The 24,561-nt window shown below is 36.3% G+C and overlaps 1 protein-coding gene across 1 annotated transcript; it reads left to right on the forward strand.

Annotated features, from left to right (window-relative positions):
* Nucleotides 1–13,869: 13,869 nt before the first annotated feature.
* On the forward strand, nt 13,870–14,805 carry LOC124225845 (olfactory receptor 10G7). The gene has a single exon (XM_046638567.1). It carries the CDS (start codon nt 13,870–13,872, stop codon nt 14,803–14,805), a length of 936 nt encoding a protein of 311 aa, XP_046494523.1.
* Nucleotides 14,806–24,561: the final 9,756 nt, after the last annotated feature.

The raw sequence follows: 24,561 nt of genomic DNA on the forward strand, positions 1-24,561 counted from the left end.
CAAGGCAGAAATTTTGTTATAGCTAAAATCTGATCACTCAAAGGTCTACCAAGGGTATGTTTTACAATGGAATAATACACATAAATAAAAGGAAGGAATTTACAGCTACACATATCAATATGTAAATTTTTGAAACATTTTAAATGATGGAAACTATACATTAAATAGCAGTATATGACCCACATGTATAAATTTTAAAAAGACAAACTTAACCTATTGTTTAGAGATAACTTCAAAATTAATCAGAAATCAGATTTCCCATAGAAGTCATGATAGTGAAATGGAAGCAGATTGGCTTCAGGTAGGGATATGTGGGGACTCCAAGCCTGCTAGCAATGTTTAATTTGTTAATTTGGGTGGTGGTGACATGAGTGTTTGCTTTATAAATTTTGCTTTATAAATTTTAACTGTACATTTATGCTTCTACACTTTTATCTGTATATGTTATATTTCACAACACAAGCAAATGACTAAAAAGTTGAATTTGAGGTGTTTCTATTCTGGTCTATGATATAGTAAGATGAATTGGATTTATCCTACTATCATAAATAAATAGAAAACTGGGTCAAAAAAGATAAAAATAAGTATTTTTATCTGTTGGACAATAGGCAGAACAAGACTGGAATCTCTGACTGAGGAAAAACAACTGAGGTAAGTAGTTTTGCTAAGAGGCACATTCTGGACCATGATACGTGAATGGGAACCTAAGGAGAGCACAACAGTCTTGCTGATGTGAGGAGACAGAGCTAGGAGTTCAAGAAGGCTGATTTAGAGGTTCTGGAGCAAAGATCCTGACATGACAGGCCCATACAGAAAAAGACCTCTAAAAATCTGCACAGGGACATGCTTGAGTGTTTTCTGATTACTAACCTGTGTATATGTAGGATGAAACACCATCAGGTTGAATAGATATCAGCTTGGTGTTTATAAGATGAATAATTCCTGGAGGCCACACAGTTGAGAAAGGTTTGAACTACGGCCAGCCAAAATGGAAAGTTCTTGTCGATCACCAGGACATTCGATAAAGACTCCCAGAAATGTCACACATGAGTAATAGGATTAAAGAATCCTTTGGGTGAATGCTACTATAGTCCTACCCAAAAAGCCTTAAAAACAATCCTTGCAGGTCAGGTAGATCCACAAGGAATTTAATACGGGCCAAAATAAAGCCCAACACTCTTTAAAGAAAAAAGAGCAAATGTCAGATATCAACAATGTAAAATGCAGCATAACAAAATACCAGAAATGCAGAGAAGTAGAAAAATAAGATTGATAACCAAAAGAAGAGTTAAGAGAAAAATACACAGAAATAACAGATATGATGAGATTGAGACAAAGTATTTAAAACTGCTATTGTATGTATGTTCAAAACACTTAATGATTTAAAGGAAAAGTGAATATAAAGAGGAGACAAATGGAAGGTATACAAAAGAACACTTAGAACTTCTAGATAACAAAAATGTAATATCTGAAATTTAAAAATTGAAGGAAGGGATTGCTAGCAAACTGGGCACTGGAGAGGAAAATATCAGTGAATCTGAAATCATAACAAAAGAAACTGTCCAAAATGAAGAGCAGAGGAAAAAGTAAAGGAGAAAAAAGAAAAAAACCCTAGAATCTCAGTGACTTGTGAGACAATGTCAAGAAGTCTGTCATAAGTTGCCGTCACCTGAGAAGGAAGGGAAAAAAATACAAAAAGTGTTTAAAGAAATGATAGATAAAAATTTTGAAATTTTCCTCTTTTTTTTGTTTATTTGAGGAAGATTAGCCTTGAGCTAACATCTGCCACCAATCCTCCTCTTTTTGCTGAGGAAGATTGGCTCTGAGCTAACATTCATGCCCATCTTCCTTTAATTTATATGTGGGATGCCTGTCACAGCATGGCTTGATAAGTGAGTACGTCTATGACTGGAAGCGTATCCGTAAACCCTGGTCCACTGAAACAGAACATGCAAACAACCGCTGTGCCACAGGGCTGGCCCCTAAAAATTCTGAAATTTTGATGAGAAAGATAAACCAAGAGATCCAAGGAGCTGCATAAACCACAGACAGGATGAACAAAGAAAACTGCCCAAGTTTCTATTATAATAAAATTGATGAAAACTAATGATAGAGAAAAACATCTTAAAAGCAGCCAGATTAAAAAAAAAAATAGATGTTGAGTATAGAACAAAGATAATAATAAAGGCATAATTTCCATCAAAACTATGCAAGATGGGAGGCAGTAGAATCACATATTTAAAAGATTGAAATTAAAAATGTCAACTTAGATATCTATATCTAGCAAAATTATCCTTTGAAAATGAAGGGACAATATCTGTTTAGGAAAACAAAAGCTTTCTTTTTACCAAAAAAGAATTTTGTAAACAGTAGGCCTGAACTACAAGAAATGTTAAAGGAAGGTCTTCACATAGAAGGAAAATGAATCAAAAAGGAAAATTCAGTCTATACAATTGGACAGGAGTTCCATAAAGGGAAAATTCACTATTTGAAGTAAAAATAATGACAACGTATTTTGGGATTTATTATGTACACAAAAGTAAAATGTATAGCAACAATAGCACACAGGATGGAAATTATACTCCTTTAAGATTCATCCATTACATATGAAGTGGCAAAATTTGAAAGTAAATTGTAATCATTTAAAGATGGATATTGTGAACCCTAGAGCAACAGCTAAAAAAAATGAGGTAGAGGAATAACCCCTTCCCCTCCGGTAATCACTAATCTATTCTCTTTGCCCATGTGTTTGTTTTTCTTCCACATAGGAGTGAAATCATGTGGTGCTTGTCTTTCTCTGTCTTATTTCGCTTAACAAAGGTCCATGTATGTTGTTGCAAATGGGACAGTTTTTTTTTTTTTTTTTTGACTGAGTAGAATTCCACTTGTTTTTAACCCATTCATCAGTTGATGGGCACTTGAGTTGCTTTCACATTTTGGCTATTGTGAATAATGCTGCAATGGACATAGGATTGTATAAGTCTCTTTGAATTGTTGATTTCATGTTCTTGGGATAAATAGCCAGGACTGGAAAGGCTGGGTCATACAGTACTTCTATTTTTAACTTTTTGAGAACTCTCCATACGGTTTTCCATAGTGGCTGCACCAGTTTACATTCCCACCAGCAGTGTATCAGGGTTATGTTTTCTCCACATCCTCTCCAACATTTGTTGTTTTTTGTCTTGGTAATCACAGCCATTCTAACAGGTGGAGGAGATGTCTCCTTGTAGTTCTGATTTGCATTTCCCTAATGATTAGTGATGTTGAACATGTTTTCATGTGCCTGTTGGCCACCTGTATATCTTCTTTGGAAAAATGTCTTTTGATATCCTCTGCCCATTTTTTGACCAGGTTGTTTGCTTTTCTGTTGTTGAGTTGTATGAGTTATTTATATATTTTGGAGATTAACCCCTTGACGGATATATGATTTGCAAAAATTTTCTTTCAGTAGGTGTGTTGTCTTTTCATTTTGTTCCTGATTTCCTTTGCCTTGCAGAAACTCTTTAGTCTGATGTAGTCCTATTTGTTTATTTGTTCTTTTTTTTCTCTTGCCTGAGTAGAACATATCTAAAAAGATGATTCTAAGACTGATGTCAAAGGGTGTACTGCCTATGTTTTCTTCTTGGTGTTTTATAGTTTCAGATCTTACCTTCAAGTTTTTAATCTATTTTGAGTTAATTTTTGTGTATGATATAAGATAATGGTCTACTTTCACTCTCTTGCATGTGGCTGTCTGGTTTTCCCAATACCATTTATTGAAGAAAGTTTCCTTTCTCCATTGTATGTTTTTAGCTCCTTTGCTGAAGATTAGCTATCCATAGGTGTGTGGTATTATTATAGGGCTTTCAATTTTGTTCCATTGATCTGTGTGTCTGTTTTTGTTCCATTACCGTGCTTTTTTGATTACAAAATATACTACAAAATATACTTTTGTAGTATATTTTGAAGGTAGGGATTGTGATGCCTCCAGTTTTGTTCTTTTTCTCGGGATTGCTTTAGGTATTCAGGTCTTTTGCAGCTCCATGTGAATTTTAAGATTCTTTGTTCTATTTCCATGAGGAATGTCATTGGGATTCTGACAGGGATTGCATTGAATCTGTAGATTTCTTTAGGCAATATGGACATTTTAAATATCTTTATTCTTCCAATCCATCTGCATGGAATATCTTCACATTTCTTTATGCCATCAATTTCTTTCAACAATATCTCATAGTTTTTATTGTATAGATCTTTCACCTACTTGGTTAAATTAATTCCTAGATATTTTATTCTTTTTGCTGTGGTTGTAAATGGGATTGTATTCTTGAGTCCTCTTTGTGTTAGTTCATTGTTAGAGTACAGAAATGCAACAGGTGTTTGTAAGTTGATTTTGTTCCTGGCAACTTCACTGTAGTTGTTGAGTATTTCTAATACTTTTCTGATGGATTCTTTAGAGTTTTCCATACCTAGAATCATGTCATCTGCAAAAAGTGAGAGTTTCACTTTTTCCTTGCCAATTTGGATACCTTTTATTTCCTTTTCTTCCCTAAACACTCTAGCCAAAATCTCAAGTTCTATGTTGAATAAGAGTGGCAAGAGTGGGCACCATTGTCTTGTTCCTGATCACAGAGGGATGGCTTCCTGTTTTCACCATTGAGTATGATATTGGCTGTGGGTTTGTCATAAGTGGTCTTTATTATGTTGAGACACTTTCCTTCTATACCCATTGTATTGAGGGGTTTTTTTTAATCATAAATAGGTGTTGGATTTTGTCAAATACTTTCTCTACATCTATTGAGATGATCATGTGATTTTTATTCCTTTTTGTTAATGTGGTGTATCACACTGATTGATTTGTGGATGTTGAACCAACCCTGTGTCCCTGGTGTAAATCCCACTTGATCCTGGTTTATCATCATTTTAATGTATTCCTGTATTCTATTTACCAATATTTTGTTGAGGATTTTTGCAGCAGTGTGTCTCAGTGACATTGGCCTGTAATTTTCCTTCTTTGTGTTGCCCTTGTCTGACTTTGGTATTAGGGTGATGGTGGCCTTGTAGAATGTATTAGGAAGAGCTCCTTGTTCCTCAATTTTCTGGAATAGTTTGAGAAGGATAGCTAATAAGTCTGCTTTGAATGTTTGGTAGAATTCTCCAGAGAAGCCATCTGGTCTTGGATTTTTATTCTGGGAGGTTTTTGTTTGCTGTTTCAATCTCTTTGCTTGTGATTGGTCTATTCAGATTCTCTATTTCTCTTTGGTTCACTTTTGGGAGGTTGTATGGGTCTAAGAAGTTATCTATTTCTTCTAGACTGTCCAATTTGTTGATATACAGCTTTTCATAGTATTCTTTTATAATCCTTTGTATTTCTGTGGTATCCGTTGTAATTTCTCCCCTTTCGTTTCTGAGTTTATTCATTTGAATCTTCTCTCTTTTTTTATTGGTGAGTCTAGCTAAAGGTTTGTCAATGTTTTTATATTTTCAAGGAACCAGATCTTAGTTTCTTTTATCCTTTCTACTTTTATTTGTTCTATTTCATTTATTTCTGCTCTAATTTTTATTATCTGCTTCTGACTTTTGGCTTTGTTTGTTCTTCTTTTTCTACTAATGTTTTTTTTTTTTTTAAAGATTGGCATCTGGGCTAACAACTGTTGCCAATCTTCTTCTTCTTTTTTTTTTTTAAGGATTGGCACCTGGGCTAACAACTGTTGCCAATGTTTTTTTTTTTTTCCTGCTTTATCTCCCCAAACCCCCCTGTACACAGTTGAATATCTTAGTTGTAGGTCCTTCTAGTTGTGGGATGTAGGATGCTGCCTCAACGTGGCCTGACGAGTGGTGCCATGTCTGCGCCCAGGATCCAAACCCTGGGCCACCGCAGCAGAGCGTGCGAACTTACCACTCAGCCACAGAGCCGGCCCCTCTACTTCTGTTAAGTGTAGTTTAAGATAGCTTATTTGAGATTCTTCTTGTTTTTTAAGGTCGGCCTATATTGCTATGAATTTCCCTCTTAGGACTGCTTTTGCTACATCCCATATGAGTGGGTATGATGTATTTACATTTTCCTTTTTCTCCATATATTTTTTGATTCCTCCTTTAATTTCTTCATTGATCCCTTGGTTGTTCAGTAGCATTCTGTTTAGTTTCCACATATTTGTCACTTCCCAGTATTTTTTTGTAGTTTATTTCTATTTTCATAGCATTATGGTAGGAAAAATGCTTGATATAACTTCAATCTTTTTAAATTTATTGAGGCTTGCCTTGTTTCCCAACATATGGTCTATCTTTGTGAATGTTCCATGTACACTTAAGAGGAATGTGTGTGTCTGCTGGTTGTAGATGGACTGTGCTATGGATATCACTTAAATCCATCTGGTCTAGTTTTTCATTTAATTCCACTATTTCCTTGTTGAATTTTTGTCTGGATGATCTATCCATTGATGTAAGTGGAGTGTTGAGGTTCCCTACTATTATTTTGTCGCTGTTAATTTCTCCTTTATGTCTGTTAATAGTTGCCATGTGTACTTTGGTGCTTCTTTCTTAGGTGCATATATATTTATAAGTGTTATGTCCTCCTGGGGGAGTGTCCTTTTTATCAATATGTACTGCCCCCATTTGTCTCTCATTGCCTCTTTTATCTTGAAGTCTACTTTGTCTGATATAAGTATGACAAGACCTGTTTCATTTTTTATTTTTTTGCCATTAGCATGGAGTATCATCTTCCATCTGTTCACTCTGAGCTTGTGTTTGTCTTTAGAGCTGAGATGTGTTTCTGGATGCAGCACGTTGTTGGGTCTTGTCTTGTAATCCATCCAGCCTCTCTGTCTTTTGATTGGCACATTCAGTCCATTTACATTTAGAGTGCTTATCAATATATGAGGGCTTAATACTGCCATTTTCTCTCCTGTTTTCTGGTTCCTCAGCATTTCCCTTATTTCTTGTTCTGTGTATTTCTGACTGACAATTCAGTTGGTGATTTTCTATGATGATTTTCTCAGCCTTCTCTTTATTTATCATTTGTGTCCTGTTCTATTTTTTGTTTAGTGATTACCATGATGTTTGTATAAAAGATCTCATAGATGAGATAGTCCATTTTCTCTTAGCCTCTTATCGCCTTAGCCTAAGCAGATTCCATCCCTTTTTCTTCCCTAAGTTATTTTTGTCACAACTTATTCTTTTTTGTGTTGTGAGTTTGTGAGTAAAATCAAGTGTTTATTGTTATTTTTTATGCTTTCTTTCCCTTTATCTTTAATGTTATAAATAAGTGTTTGCTAACATTTTCTGATAAGAATGTTGTAATTTTCTGATTTAGACTACCTATCTATCTACTTGCTTCAGTCTTTGTGAGCCCTTTCTTTTATTTTTGAGACATGAGGGCTTTCTTGATCATTTCTTGTAGGGGGGATCTTGTGACAATGAATTTCCTCAGCTTTTGTTTAGCTGAGAAAATTTTTATTTCTCCATTGTATCTGAAGGATCGCTTCACTGGATGGAATATTCTTGGCTGAAAGTTATCATCTCTCAGTATTTTGAACATATCATTCCACTCTCTCCTAGCCTGTAAGGTTTCTGCTGAGAAATCTACTGAAAGTGTGATAGATATTCTCTTGTAGGTTAACTTCTTCTGCCTTGCTGACATTAATATTTTTTATCTTCTCTTTTTTTATGAAGAAGTTTAGCCCTGAGCTAACATCTGCCACCAATCCTCCTCTGTTTGCTGAGGAAGACTGGCCCTGAGCTAACATCCATGCCCATCTTCCTCCACTTTATATGTGGGATGCCTACCACAGCATGGCTTGCTAAGCAGTGCCATGCCCACACGCAGGATCCAAACCAGTGAATCCCGGGCCACTGAAGCAGAATGTACAAACCCAACTGCTGCTCCACCAGGCCGGCCCAAACATTTTTTCTTTGTCATAGACTTTTGCTAGTTTTAATAATATATGCCTTGGAGAAGGTCTTTTTGCATTGATGTAATTAGGAGTTGTATTAGTTTCATTTACATGTAATTCCAGCTCCTTCCCCAGGTTTGGGAAGTTTTCAGCTATTATTTCTTTGAATAAGTTCTCTGCAGCTTTCTCCCTCCCATCTCCTTCTGGAATACCTAAAATCCTTATGTTGCATTTCCTAATTAAGTCAGATATTTCTCAGAGAATTTTTTTCATTTCTTTTAGTCTTACTTCTCTCTCCTCCTCCACCTGAAGCATTTCTATATTTCTCTTCCCTAAATTACTAATTATGTCCTCCATAATGTCAGCTCTGTTATTTAAGGATTCAGTTTTTTTTAAATTTCTTTCACTGTGTTTTTCATCTCCCAAATTTATGTTTCGCATTTTTTGTGTGTGTGTTTCAAGTTGTTTTGTGAAGAATTCCCTCTGGTAATTAATTATTTTCCTGACTTTCTTGAACTGTCTTTTAGAGTTTTATTGTAACTTGTTGAGTTTCTTTATGGTAACTGTTTTGAATTCTCTGTCATTTAATTGCAAATTTCTGTGACTTCATTATTGGTTTTTGGATACTTTTTATTTTCCTTTTGGTCTGTAGCGTTAATTTATTTCTTCATTCTATTTGATGGGGTGGACATTTGCCATCAAATATTGGTGGTATCTTGTCACAGTTTCCACCTCCCACCACTGGGGGTGCAGGAGCTGTGTTTTCTGAGCCCTCCGTGACCCCTGGCTGTTGTGCCCATCTATTGGAAATTGTGCCAATAGTGCTTTCTGCATCTTGCTGCTGCTGCTTCACACATATAGTCACAGGTGCTCTGGTGGGGATCCCCTGACCTGTCTGACCAGCTGAACCAGTGCGCCAGGTGGGATGAGGAGGAAGGGGCACCTCTTTCCCACCCATGCTCCCACTCTGCACTCACTGGCAGCTCACCGGGGCTGCTCCACTTGGTGGGGGCACCCACAGGGTGACTTAACAACCTCTGTGTGGACCATTTCCACAGGCTGGAAAGCAATTCTCAGAGCTGAAATGTTTCCCACAGAGGGCTTATTTTTCCCCCTCTCCTGTCAGAGTCTTGCACTGGCCAATATGGAAGCTCACACAGCCTAGATTGCTGCAGCTACAGAGGGGAAGGAAGTCCACTTACCTCCTCCACTGCCTTCCAGGGGATCCAGCACCTCCACCTTCAGAGGTATGGCTGTGTAGATCTCTCAGATGTCTTTTGTGTTATGCATATGTCCTCTGTTAGTTAATGAATGTCCTTTTCATTGTGTCTTAGGTGGGAGAGCCTAGGAGAACAAAACACTCTGCCATGATGCATACATCACTCTCCTATACAAACGTTTTTAGAAAATTGAATTAGTACAAATTGTTCCTAGTCATTCTATGATTGCAGCATTACCTTGATACAAAAATTAGTCAAAAACATTACAAGAAAATAACTACCAAATAATATTCTTTAAAAAATAGATACAAAAATTCTTAAAATTTTACCACATGAAGTCCAATACATATGAGAAATGATTATACATCATGATCAAGTGGAATTGACTCTGGAAATGTATTTGGTTTAATATTCAGAACTCACAATATAATTCACCATAGCAACAAACTAAAAAAAGAAAACTATGTGATCATCTCAAAAGAGGCAGAAAATGCATTTGACAAATTCCAAAGATCCATCCCTGTTAAACCTCTCAGCTAACTAGGAATAAGAGAGATCATTTTCAACTCATTAAAGAGAAAAACAAAAACAAAAACTATAAAAGCTCACAGCTAACATCATACTTAATGGCAAAAAACCGAATGTTTTCACCCCAAGATAATGAAAAGACAAGGACATCTACTCTCACCCTTCTATTCAACATTATACTAGAGTTTCTAGACAGGGCAATTAGGTAAGAAAAAGAAATGAAAGTGATTCAGATTATAAAGGAGAAGTCAACTGTTTATGTTTGTAGACAACATGATCATGATCATCAATGTAGAAAACCTGATGGAACATCTACAAAAGCTGCAAGAACCAAGTGAGCTTAGCCAAGTTGTGCAATATGACAAATATAAAAAAAATCAGTTGTATTTCTATTTACTAGGGATTAATAATCAGAAATTAAAAATATTAAAACTGCCATTTAAAATAGCATCAAAATAGAAAATAGTGGTAAATCTGAGAAAAGATGGGCCTGACCTGAACACTGAAACTATACAACCTTGCTGAGAGAAATGAAAGAGATTTATGGTACTCATGGGTCAAACACAATGTAGTTAAGATGTCGATTCTCCCAAAATGATCTATCAATTCAAGCCAATTCTACTGAAAACCCCAGCAGGCTTTTTGACGCAAAATGACAAGATGATTCTAAAATGCACGTAGAAATGCAAAAGACATTGAATAGCAAAATCAATTTTGAAAAAAAGATAATGTTAGAGGAATGACTCGCCAGCAGAGCAGACCCAGTGAAGAATGAGTATGGCAAATATAAGTGCATGGGGTTCTACTCCTCTCTAGTCTTGTTAGAGTATCAGCAGAAGTCACAAGAATGTGAAGGTGGACTCAGCTGTGCCTTTTTCTACGTGTAAACGACTATCAGTGGAGAATTCTTGGTGTTAGAAGTTCTGACGCATTCATCACCTAGAACATCATTGGGTCTTTATAAAGATGGCTCATTCTTTTCTTGTTCCTGAACAAGGTAAAAGTCAGCAAATGTCATTATCTTTTGAAGGAAAAGGGGACTGAACATGTTGTGCAGCACTCTTAAGAAATCTAAATAAGCCCCAAACAATAATTGCTGGGCAGCCATAGTGGTTTTGGTCAATACGGTAAGACAGAAAAAAGAATGGATGTTTACTTTTGGAAAGCAAAAGACAAAGTTAGTATTTTATAAGATTATATGAATTTATACCTATATAACCAAAGAGAATCAAATAGAAGTTAATAGTGTAAGGTATGTAAGTGAAGCTGGATAGAAGTTTAAATTAACAAAATCTTTAGTATGAGTTTTATAGAGAGATTTTGAAATTTATTAACTGGAGCTAAATTGCAAATAATTCTTGAAGTAGCCTTTCAAGATAGAATGTGATTTTACATTGATTATATATGACTTACACTGGATAGCCAAAATCAGAAAATTGGGTTATGTGATAAATTGAGAGAAATACTAATTCAGGGGGCTTTAGTTTCTCAAAACCCACCTTATGGAAAGTGATAGTCTCCAAAAACAGGTAAGTCCATTTCTATTAGCACAAAATGCTTGTGAAGTTGCAATTTTCTTTCTCCAAAACGAATGGTGCTTTGAGCTTCCACTGTGTTAGAACAGATTTTCTCTTTGTTTTCATAAAGATCTTTTCCTGATAACTAATACATAACCTACTTCTAGAAGAAAAGCATATTTTCCGTCTGTTTAGTTATATTAATCAAGCTTTAAAAAATCAATTTTCACAGAAAGTCTAAATATATTCTAAGTTTATAAGATAGAAGGTACAAAGGCAGAAGTCCCTGAAAAGAGAGAAAATCTCTGAATCAGACAAGGTGAGGTAGAGGTATCATCCATTCCTGACTGGGAATTTGCGGTCTGCCAGGTCTCAGACGGAGAAAGTTTAATTAGTAAGATGTTTATCTGGGAAGAGTAATGCTGGGAACATCCCTGGAGCAAACCAACTTCAGAGCTCCTTTTTGTGACTGGCCATAATCACCAGAAAGTAAAAGATTCATCAAAGGGACTATGAACCTCACCAGAAAATTGTCCCTTTTGGGATAAAAGCCTATATTTTCCACATGTGAATTTAAAGAAGAAATCAGAGAACAGAACAAAAAATAAAAAAAACACAAGTAAATCATTCCTAGAACAAGGAATTTTCAAACCCAGAGTATCATGCTTATTTACTTTGGAAATTGATTTTTGGCTAAACAAAATGTCTTAAGGAATGATGGCCCATCAAATGCAAAACCAACTTAAAGGCATTTGGAAAAAAATTCTGAGTATTTATCATTATGTGGAAACGTTATCCTCATCCATAGGGACTCAAGGGCCATGTAATATCCCCTGGGATATGAAATCAATTTTAATCTCTATTATTTAAGATGAGTTTTTGTCTATAGCTTGTTCTTCTTGTGGTTTCATCTATGCAAGAAAAAGAAGAATCTTTCCCCTTAAAGACAGAGTTTCTTTAAATCTTGAACTTTGTTGTCAAATTGGTAAGTAGCAAAATTTTAGCATTTTTCATTGTTGGAAATTTTAGTGTGATTATGATGTGTTTATGGTCATAGGTCTATTCTTCCTCGGCTTTGGCTTATATTGCCTAAGTCATGGCTACAGGGCCAATTTTGCATAGTTTTATAAAACACTCAAAATTTTATAAGAATGCCATCAATAAAGTGCTTTCTCTATAAATCTTGGCATTATTACTCTGAATTGAAACAACAGAAAAGGTCTGTTTTTATTAGAAACTCCAAAATGGGAATGTGCTGTTTATATTACTCTCTATGGTAGAACCATCTTAGAATTCATGTAGAAATGTTTCTCTTCCATCAGAGACTTCCAGGTTACAACCAGATTTCTCTTCATTTCTTCATACCATTTTATTTCTTTTCTCTTTGAATATATAAACTCAAGGAAATTCAGATCATTAAAAAAAGGAAAGAGGGGCCGGCCCAGTGGCACAGCAGTTAAATTCCCGCATTCTGCTTTGGACCCCCAGGGTTCACCAGTTTGAATCCTGGGTGAGAACCTACGCACCACTTGTCAAGCCATGCTGTGGCCGGTGTCCCAAAATAAAGTAGAGGAAGATGGGCACAGATGTTAACTCAGGGCTGGTCTTCTTCACCAAAAAGAGGAGGATGGGTAGCAGATGTTAGCTCAGGGTAAATTTTCCCAAAAAAAAAAAAAAAAAAAGGAAAGAAAGAAAAAACTTACAGTCTGAGTCATGGAATAATTGAAATCCTAGAAACAATAAAAATCATTTCAGACTAGATATTTTTTCTTTAGTTTTAAAAGCATGTTTGTGTCTGTTTTATAGCAAATGTAAATATTCAGTCCTGGAACTCAAACACCAGAGATACAGTTTAGTCCTCTTTACTGTGTAAGCAGATCTAATTCCTTGTGGGCCTCTCGAAATATATCGTGAGTCAGTTAGATCACACTTTAGAAGGTGATTGATTGCTTAAAATCCTGGAGGGAGAAATAATAAAACAAATTGTGTTAGAAATAAACATAGGATGAGAGGTGTTGAGGAAAGTGATGGTACTGTGACCATTATTGCATTAGTTTGGTGTCAGCTTTCACAGATGATCAGGGGAGTATGGTCTATGTTTGGACAGAGGAGCCTGGCTCCAAGTAATGCTAAACCACTGCTGGGGTCCCACCTTGACACAGGCTGTTGACTAGAGAGCTTTAGAAAGGAATTTTCTCTCAGTCATCAAGGATGAAAATTCCTTTACAAATTTACATTTGTAGTGGTGTTCTCTGATGATCAGAGACTCAATTTGTATATTTGGCAGTGTGTGTGTGTGTGTGTGTGTGTATGTGTTGATATGTGTGTGAGAGAGAGAAAAGGAGAGAGAGATCCCTGGACAAAGGTTTATCCCTAGAAAGTGTGTTAAGACTGGAAAGATGCTAGTTAGGTATATCTTTTCTAATTTCTACAGAAACCACCATACGAAAAGGACTCCTCTTTTCTACTTGGCAGATTTTATATGAATTTACTCCTTTTTAATTTGACTGATTCTTTTTTATTTGGCTGGTTTTGGTATTGAAATAAGGAAGTGACCATTCCTCTTCAAAGTCTCATGTTAAAGCAAAAGTGTTATGAAAAACATAAATACCAACCTGCCTCTTGTGTTCTCTATCAGGGAAAATGTAGTTGCCATGTTTCATATAAAATATGTTCTCAGTAAATATTGGATTTGCATTCCTTCCTATAGGAACAGAGCACTATAGATGAGAAGAAATGACAAACGTGAGCCTCGTGACAACGTTTATCCTCATGGGCATTCCCCATGCACCTGCTCTGGACACTCCACTCTTTGGGATCTTCTTGGTGATTTATGTACTCACTGTGGTGGGGAACCTCCTCATCCTGCTGGTGATCATGGTAGATTCCCACCTCCACACCCCCATGTACTACTTCCTGACCAACCTGTCCTTCATTGACATGTGGTTCTCCACAGTCACTGTGCCCAAAATGCTGATGACCTTGGTCTCCCCAGGAGGCAAGGCTATCTCCTTCCGCAGCTGCATGGCCCAGCTCTACTCCTTCCACTTCCTGGGGAGCACTGAATGTTTCCTCTACACAGTCATGTCTTATGACCGCTACCTGGCCATCAGTTACCCACTCAGGTACACCAGCATGATGAGTGGGAGAAGGTGTGCCCTCCTGGCCACAACCACATGGCTGACTGGCTCTGTACACTCTGCTTTCCAGACCATATTGACGTTCCGTTTGCCCTACTGTGGGTCCAACCAGATCCAGCATTACTTCTGTGATGCACCGCCCATCCTCAAACTGGCCTGTGCAGACACCTCTGCCAATGAGATAGTGGTCTTTGTCAACATCGGGGTAGTGACCTCAGGCTGCTTTTTCCTGATAGTGTTGTCCTATGTGTCCATCGTCTGTTCCATCCTGAAGATTCGCACCTCAGAGGGGAGACACAGAGCCTTTCAGACCTGCGCCTCCCATTGCGTTGTGGTCCTTTGTTTCTTCGGCCCTGGTGCTTTTATTTATCTGAGACCCGGCTCCAAGGATGCTGTGGATGGGGTCGTCGCAGTTTTCTACACTGTGCTGACACCCCTTCTAAACCCTGTGGTGTATACTCTGAGGAACAGGGAAGTGAAGAAAGCTCTGCCCAAGGTGAAAAATGAGTCAGTATTCCTTCGGAGTAAATAATCAATAAAGGACAGATATGACTAGCTTCTTTTTTACTTATAATTCAATTAAACCACCAACATTAGTATTTTAGTTTTAAGGAACATTCCAATTACCCAGTTTTAATTTTTAATGAAAATTTAATGATTTTTAAGTTTTCCCCTGTTCAATACTTCTCAGAATCCCAGATTAAGAAACCTTTTAATGGTGATAATCTAAAAGGAAGGATAATGGCCAGTTCTATTTTTTGTGTGTTCTATCAAGTAAATCATGAGAGATGTGGTTTACTTCTATCCCCTACATAAATATTTTCCAGAATGGCTCTCCAGTACAGTACTCTTATATTTTATTTTGTGAAATTTAAATGAAAACTTGTAAAAAGCTCTTTCTTTCCCCTTGTAAGCTTTCTATATTGAAAAATCATTAATAATATTCAAAATACATTATACAATACAGTACCCATAAGATAGGATTTTTACATTAGAAAATATCTGGCCAAAAATGCTTGTTTATCAAGATGAAAGGCTTTATTCACATATATGAGCCAATGAAAATTATGTAACTCTTTAGTTTTTTTCACTTTGATCTGCAAGATTTTTGAAAATAAATATTTGCCTGCTTATTCACTATTTGTACTCTATTGGTCACTGCTATAACTGTCTTGATTTTCCTTTCTGTGTTTACATAGATCCTGCCTTTACCTTAAGTGTAAACCTATTATTTTTAAAAATCTTAAAATTATTTTTTAAAGTAAACAGGGGACAAATAATAAATAACTATGAAAGCATGACCTATATAAACCATGAAACAGTGACCTATGTAAGAGGTTGATTATTAGTGTTCACTCCAGTAAACCAAATCTGTGTGGACAATTATTTAACCCTACTCATTTTGCAAAGGAGAAAACTGAGAACAAGTTAGACCAAAATTACTTAGCCATTCAGTTCCCTTGGATTCTTCAGTTCCTTGTAACATCACACTATTTTATTTAACTCACAAAAACACAAAATATTATGGGACATTTACTGAGTGTTAAGCAAAATGATACACAATAGATTTTCAAAAAGAACTGACAAGATCTCTGTCTTCATGGAAGTCATCATCTGGTGAGGGAGAAAAACAAGTGTAGCATCAGCCAGGGTATGTTATGATACGTGTAATGGTGCCCAAAGAGAGAAGCATTATTAGTTTTAACTTAAAAATATGCTTGTTAGATTCAATATAATAATAATAATAATATGTATTAAGTGAAACCACGGTGAAAGTCATTTAGATTTTTAATGGTGATATATACAGTAAATATCTGTCTTTTTTTAACTGAAATTTTTATTTAATTAATGGAGGAATCATATAATGTTGTAAGACATAATACAGAGAGATCCTTTGTCTACCTTGGCCCAGTTTCCCCCAGTGGTAATAATTTCTAAAATTATAGCATAATATCACAAACAGTGTATTGACGTTGATATAATCTACAGATCTTATTCAGATTTTCCCAGTTGTATTTGTGTGTGTGTGTGTTAAGGAGTATAAATTTTAACACCTGTGTAAGTTTGGATACTCACCACCACAGTGAAGATCTTGAACAGTTCCAAGAACATAAAGATCTCTTGTGTGATGAGTTTTTAGCTAATATGAATATTGACCACTGAATAAAGCTGTATGATATTAGTATTTTAATTGTTAGAGGGTTAGATAAAACAACTTTGAGTTACATTTCATTTTTTTGTTTACATTTTTTATGTTCTCTTTTTTCTCTTTCCATCCTGTATCCGCCTTTTTATTCATTCAATATGCAAATATGAGTTAAGTGGCTATTGTGTGCCTAGCATTATGAGTACAAAGATTGAACAGACATAGACCTCCTTTTCAAGGAGCTTACAGTCCCAGTATAAAAATAGTATAGTATGAATAAGAAGAGGAGTCGGAAAATTAGAGGAATCCAGAAGAAACTTGCATACAACATTAGGAAGAATAATTTTTATCTTGCACATTTTGGGATTATTGTAATGCAGCAGATGTAACCATAATATGATAGCATTTATATTTAGAGATACAATTAGTGGGACCATGGAAGACAGATTGGAGGAAGATAAGCTTTAGGGCAGAAAGATCAACTAGAGAGTTTTTCATCTGCCTATCAGAAAAAAGCATGAAAATCCAGGTTCAGGCAGTAGCAGCATGACTTGAAGGTGATGCAATGGATGGCAAATAGTAGCCAACTGTGTGAGGAGGCAACTGTGTGAGATGTTCAGCATGCCTTGACAGCTGTAACGTAACTCAACAAAATAGACAAAGTAATAGGGGTAACTTCTTAGGGTAGAATGAAGAGTCTAACTTTGGAAATGTTTTCATTAAGTACCTGTGAAACTTTCAGGTAAAATTGTCTGGTTGAAAGCGTAGCTTAGAAGACAAAGCAGGTGATACTTACAAAGTAAAGTAAGGAAGGGGACTGGTCACTAGTTTATGACATTCGTTGGTTTATGCTCGCTGTTAAATATCCATTTCCAAAACGTGGAGAAGGAAACTTCTCCTAATGAGCAGCATAAAGTGGAACCAGATCACTAAGGGATAACCCACCACCCTTCCTACATTTCCAAAGGAAGCCCAAGAAAGATAGTCTTCAGGAGAGTTACACAAATCTGTTACTGAAACTTGCAGAAGTATTTCTCACAATAACACCCAAAGACCTTTATAGAGATTGTAAATTTAAAGAGGCCCAGAGATAGCACTTATAAAAGCAGCTCCTTCTCAATGGAATGGTCCTGGGAGACACCAAGAGATGAAAGTGCCAAAACTTATGCTCTTCCAATTCCTTAATGTTACTGAAATAAATATTCCACTACAGAGATCATGTACAAATAGCATCAAGGGAATATCTGAAGAAGATTAGAAGGAAGTAAAGTATCAAAACACTGATTTGAATATTGAAGGGGCAGCTGGTGGCCTTGTGGGATGAAGGTGCACATAGTAGGCACATAGTGCACATAGTAGCAACAGAGACCTACACCTTGTGTGTTTAAAGATAGTGATAAGTATTGTAATCATAGTAATCAAGAGTGTTCGCAGTTGTCATAAGTATTGACATATAGATGAATGGAAGCTGATATGGAATCCACACAGACACATATCACTCAGTTGATTTGTAAAATTATTTTATTGAGGTCATATTTGCTTATGACATTATGTAAATTTCAGATATACATTGCTATATTTCAATTGCTGGGTAGACTGCATCATATTCACCACCAACAGTCCAGTTTTTATCCATCACTATGCATGTGTACTCTTTTACCTCTTTTGCCCACCCCCACCCCTTGTCCTCTGGTAACCACTAATCTGTTCTCCTTTACCTTGTGTTTGTTTATCTTCCACATATGAGTGAAATCATATGGTATTTGGTTTTCTCTGTCTGACCTATTCACTTAGCCTAGTACCCTCAAGGTCTGTCCACATTGTCACAAATGGCACAATCTTGTCTTTTTTCACGGGTGAGTAGTATTCCATGTACCATAACTTCTTTATCCATTCATCCTGTTCATCTGTTGATGGGTAGTTGCTACCACATCTTGGCTAGTGTGAATAATACTATGATGAACATAGGGATGAATATATCTTTTTAAATTATTAATTTCCTGTTCCTGGATAAATACCCAGTAGTGGAATAGCTGGATCCTCTGATATTTCTATTTTTAATTTTTTTGAGAAATCCCCATACTCTTTTCCACAGTGGCTGCACAAGTTTGCATTCTCACTAGCAGTGTATGAGAGTTCTCTTTTCTCTACATTCTCTGTAACACTTGTTATTTCTTGTGTTGCTAATTAGAGCCATTCTGATGGGTATGAGTTGACATCTCAATGTAGTTTTGATTTGCACTTCACTAAAAGTTAGTGATGTTGAACATCTTTTCATGTACCTGTTCACCATTTGTATATTCTCTTTAGCAAAATGTCTGTTCATATCCTCTGCCCATTTTTTGATTGGGTTGTTCATTTTGATGTGATTGAGTTGTATGAATTTTTTATATATTTTGGAAATTAACCCCTGTTGGTTATATGATTTGAAAAAATCTTCTCCCAATTGGTGGGTTGTCTTTTCATTTTGTTGATGGTTTCCTTTGCCATGCAGAAGCTTTTTAGTCTTATGTAGTCCCATTTGTTTATTTTTTTCTTTTGTTTCCCTTGCCTGAGTAGACATGGTATTCAAAAAGACACCGTTAAGACTGATGTCAAAGAGCGTACTGCCTTTATTTTCTTCTAAGAGCATTATGGTTTCACGTCTTACATTAAAGCTTTTAACCCATTTTGACTTAAACTTTGTGTATAGTGTAAGATAATGTCTACTTTCATTCTTTTGCATATGGCTGTCCAGTTTTTCCAAAACCATTTATTGAGAGACTTTCCTTCCTCTATTGTATGTTACCAGCTCCTTTGTCAAATATTAGCTATCCATACATGTGTGGTTTTATTTCTGGGCTTTTAATTATGTTCCATTGACTTTTGTGTCTGTTGTTGTGCCAGTACCCTGCTGTTTTGATTACTATAGCTTTGCAGGATATTTTTAAGTCAGGAACTGTGATACCTCAGCTTTGTTCTGCAAGGCAAAGGAAACCATGAACAAAATGACAAGATGACCCATTAACTGGGAGAAAATATTTGCAGATCATATATCTGACAAGAGGTTAATTTCTAAAATATATAAAGAACTCAAACATCTCAACAACAAAAACACAAACAACTCAATCAAAAATTGGGCAGAAGATATGAACAGACATTTTTCCAAACAAGATATACAGATGGCCAACAGGCACACGAAGAGATATTCAATACCACTAATTATTAGGGAAATGCAAATATAAACTACAATGTGTTATCACCTTACACCATCAGAATGGCTACAATTAACAAGACAAGAAATAACAAATGTTGGAGAGTGTGTGGAGAAAAGGGAACACTCACACATTGCTGGTGGTAATGCAGACTGGTTCAGCCACTGTGGAAAAGAGTATGGAGATTTCTCAAACAATTAAAAATAGAACTACCATAGGATCCAGCTACTCCAGTACTAGATATTTGTCCAAAGAACATGAAATCAACAATTTAAAGAGATGTATGCATCACATATTCATAGCGGCATTATTCATGATAGCAAAGACATGGAACCAACCCAAGTGCTCAATGGATGTATGGATAAAGAAGGTGTGGTATACATACAGAATGGAATACTGCTCAACTGTGAAAAAGACAAAATTATCCCATTTGCAACAACATGGATAGGCTTTGAGGAGATTGTGCTGAATGAATAGGTCAGAAAGATAAAAACAAATACCATATGATTTCACTGCTACGTGGAAGATAAACAAACACATGGATAAGGAGAACAGATTAGTGGGTACTAGAGAACAAGGCAGTGTGGAGAGGGTGAAAAGTTAAAGGGGCACATATATATTGTGACTACTGGTGGTGAAAAAATAGGATTGTGGGGCTGGCCTGGTGGCCGAGTGGTTAAGTTCGCGCATTACACTGCAGGCGGCCCAGTGTTTCGTTGGTTCGAATCCTGGGCGCGGACATGGCACTGCTCATCAAACCACGCTGAGGCAGCGTCTCACATACCACAACTAGAAGGACCCACAACGAAGAATATACAACTATGTCCCGGGGGCTTTGGGGAGAAAAAGGAAAAAATTAAAAAAAAAATCTTTAAAAAAAAATAGGATAGTGGTTACATGCATTTTTGTCATTATTATATATGTGTATGTATATATGCATGTATTTATATCTGAGTGCATGTATATATGTATTATCTATGTGGAAATTTTTTATGTATGACACTTTTTGTATTTGGTAACTTTTACAAATTAAAAGCATTTATCAGCTGGAGACCACTGTGCTAATTGTTCTACTGACATAATCTAATAAGACCACATCTAGATCAGGAGCTATGATATGTCACTACTTCCTTAAACTTACAATTCTCTGTCATTCTGCACCTGTAATACTGCAGAGTTAATGGGCATGTGATAGAAATTTCTATCCTGAATCTTTTAATTCTTTTAGTAGTATTAATCTCCATGAGCATCCCAAAAGACAAAATTTTTATGACTCTTTTATTGAAAGTTGGAGACCTCGGGCTTCCACATGACCCTCTCTATAAAAATAGTCCCTAGTTACTTTAGGCTCAGGAAGCCAACGTGGAGATTGCCTCAGTTGCTGAGAACGTAAATTCCAACTCTACACTAATGAAGTAGGAAGCAATTTTAGGATAATATGACGTTCTATAAGGTGGACTTGATTCAGAGCTCCATTTATTACCTGACAAAGCCAGAGTTCAATACATTAAAAACAGCCTGGCTATTTCCCTTGACTAGTTACTCCATGGAAGGAACAGAGGTCCATTTGGGGGAAAGTTAGGAAGATTATGCACAGTACATGCTTATGTTCTTACTATAGAGAATATTTGGCCTGTCCTTTTTGAAAATGGCATTGAATCAATGAACTGACTCAACCAGGGAAGTGGATAAGGGCAATGACACTCGTGGTGGCTCAGTTTTGGCCTCTTTTATGAGACCTGGTAGAATTTTGTTATATTAATTAAGAAGGACAGACTTTCTTTTTTGGAAAAATTCTTTACTAGTTTCCCTGTTTACTACCATATTGCTCTTACTACCCACTCTGATAACTTTCCTCACTTCTTGTCTGATAGTTTGAGCCCACTATTTATAATCTTTAAATATTTTAATAAGTAAAAGCTCATTTTAACCATATCAATTCCAATCAATCTTCTTGGCCTCTGATGTTTCTGTTCCTCAGTATAATTCTTAGAGCATTGATCAAAAACAATAAATTCTTCATCCTTTCAGGCCACAGGATTTGTGCATGAGGGGGTAGGTTGTACATGGGAAATTCACTTCCACATTCCAATTTCTCAAGTCCTTACATCTTTTTCCTATATCTTTATTTAGCATAAGTCACTGTTGAGTCCAAGTGTCAGCCAACCATCAGTAAGTAAACGGTGTAAGACTACTATTATCTGATCAAGTTAGCACAATGAGTGTAAAACTTCTGGAAAGCATGTTCATAGTGATAATTAATTCAAATCTTTAATGACATTCTTTTCTCTTTGGAATTATGTTCGTCTGTCTAAAAGTAATGTGGGGAGCAGGTAAACTGGGGGAGGCAGGAAGGACACTTGAGGTATATCACTGAGGAAAACTATCTTTCCCTTTGAAGGTGAGGCCTTTTGAATTCCCAAGCAAAGCAAGAACAGCCTCATCAAACAGAACAGGAGTCGCTAATCTTTCTGGGCAGGGAGATTCAGTGTGGGGTTTGGAATTCAGGCACCTCATCATCCAAATCATGGCAGTATTCCCCATTCCATATCTTAGAACCCTCTTCTTTTCTAATCATTCCCTAATTTTACATGAGAATCATGGCAAAGGAAAAAGTTTATCTGATCTTGTAATTAATAACCCACATTCAAAATTGTGTTTTTTTTAAATCTGATGTCAAAAGCAAAGACAAAAAGCAAAAATAAAAAAGTGGGATTACATCAAATTAAAAAGCTTCTGCAGAACATTGGAAAATCATCAACAAAATGAAAAGGCAGCCTACAAAATGGGAGAAAACATTTGCAAAACAGAGGCTTAATATCGAAAATTTATAAAGAACTTATATAACTCAGCAAAAAACAAACAATCCAATTAAAAAATGGGCAGAAGATGTGGATAGACGTTTTTCTAGGGAAGACATACACTTGGGCAACAGGTACATGAAAAGGTGCTCAATATCACTAATCATCAGGGAAATGCAAATCAAAACCACAATTAGATATCACCTCACATCTCCTAGATTATTATAAAAAAGACAACAGATAACAAATGTTGGTGAGGATGTGAAGAAAAGGGAACCCCTGTGCCGTATTGGTGTATTGGTGGGAATGTAAATTGGTGCAGCCACTATGGACAACAGTATGAAGGTTCCTCAATCAATTAAAAATAGAACTACCCTAGGATCCAGCAATTCTACTTCTGAGTATTTGTCTGAAGAAAACAAAAACACTAACTCAATAAGATATTTGCACCTCTGTGCTCATTGAGGCATCATTTACAATAGCCAAGATATAGAAATAATGTAAGTGCCCATTGACAGAAGACGGGATAAAGAGAATGTGATGAAGAATTGGTAAACAAAAATTTACACACACACACACACACAAACACACACAATGTAATATTACTCTGGCTTAGAAAAAAAGAGAAAATCTTGCCATTTGCAACAACATGGATGGACTTAGAAGGCATCATGCTATGTAAAATATGCCAGACAGAGAAAGCCAAATACCTTAGGATCTCATTTATAGATGGAATCTAAAACAACAACAAAAACAAAAACTGAGCTCATAGATACAGAGAACAGATGGGTAGTTGCTAGCGGCGTTATGACTATAGTTAATAATACTCTACTGCATTATTTTTTCTGAGGAAGATCAGTGCTGAGCTAATGTCTGTTGTCAATCTTTGTAGCCACCCCTGACACAGGAAGGGTTAATAATCACTGGAAAAGACTTGCCAACAAACTGTGATCCAGAAGTGAGAAGGCCTGTCAGCCAATGACCTCCAGGGCGGGGCAACCTAAGACAGGCGTGGTCACCTGGGGTCACAGATGGAGACACGATATCGGGAGCAGGAGGGGCAGTTGGCTAGGAGACCTTGCCTGCTCCGAGATAAAAATATATGACCACAGCAATAACATGATAACATCAAAACAGAAGCCGAGGGAGGGCTCCTTGAGAAATCACTAAGAATTCTTGGCATTTGCTAATTACTTCATCCAGAACACCTGTGTATGTTTAACAGCTGTAAGCTATGTATATATTGAAACGCTGGTTATAATAAACTCAGAGTGGCCATCAGTCCTCTCCGCATCTATCCTGATGTGTACATTGGATTGCAACACTGACAATCTTCTCTTTTTTACTTGAGGAAATTTAGGCCTGAGCTAACATTCATGACAATCTTCCTATCTTTTTATGTGGATTGCCACCACAGCATGGCTGATGAGTGGTGTAGCTCCCCACCTGGGATCTGAACCCACGAACCCGGGGCCACCAATGTGGAGTGCACTGAACCTAACCACTACACCACAGGGCTTGTCACTTTATTGCATATTTGAAAGTAGCTAAAGAGTAGATCTTAAAAGTTTTCATCACTAGAAAAGAAAATTTTTGTAACTGTATGGAGACGGATATTAATTAGAATTATTGTGCTGATCATTTTGCAATATATACAGTCTCAATTATTATGTTATACGGCTGAACGTAATAGAGTGTTTTAGGTCAATTTTACCTAAATGAAAAAATCAAACCAAATCATATTGCCATAAACATTACCAAATATATTACGACATAATTTTTTATTTGGCTACATAATAAAAGAATCTCATGATTAAAAATATAATGTGATTTTTAAAATTCCTCAGAAAAATTAATGCAACAAATAGTCCTGAGTAGGTAGTTTTGGAAAATGTTAACAATGAAAGCTATACATGCAATAAATTACATGTTGCTGATTAAATCATAGGACTCTTTTTTTTTTTTAGATAAGCATATCTACATCAAGTGTTTATTTGTTCTGAGAATATGATACTTTGTCTTTCAGCTTCAACAGAGCTTTCATCACGTCCTTGTTCCATAGGGTATACACCACAGGGTTTAGAAGAGGTGTAAGCACAGTGGAGAAAATTGCCACAACCCCATCCACAGCATCCTTGGAGCCTAGC

The sequence above is a fragment of the Equus quagga genome, chromosome 14 (assembly GCF_021613505.1).
Source record: "Equus quagga isolate Etosha38 chromosome 14, UCLA_HA_Equagga_1.0, whole genome shotgun sequence".
In the NCBI taxonomy this organism is placed as follows: Eukaryota; Metazoa; Chordata; class Mammalia; order Perissodactyla; family Equidae; genus Equus; species Equus quagga.

Bases quoted from the DNA above. Each gene is read 5' to 3' on its own strand.
- LOC124225845 (XM_046638567.1), top strand. From the start codon at position 13,870: ATGACAAACGTGAGCCTCGTGACAACGTTTATCCTCATGGGCATTCCC.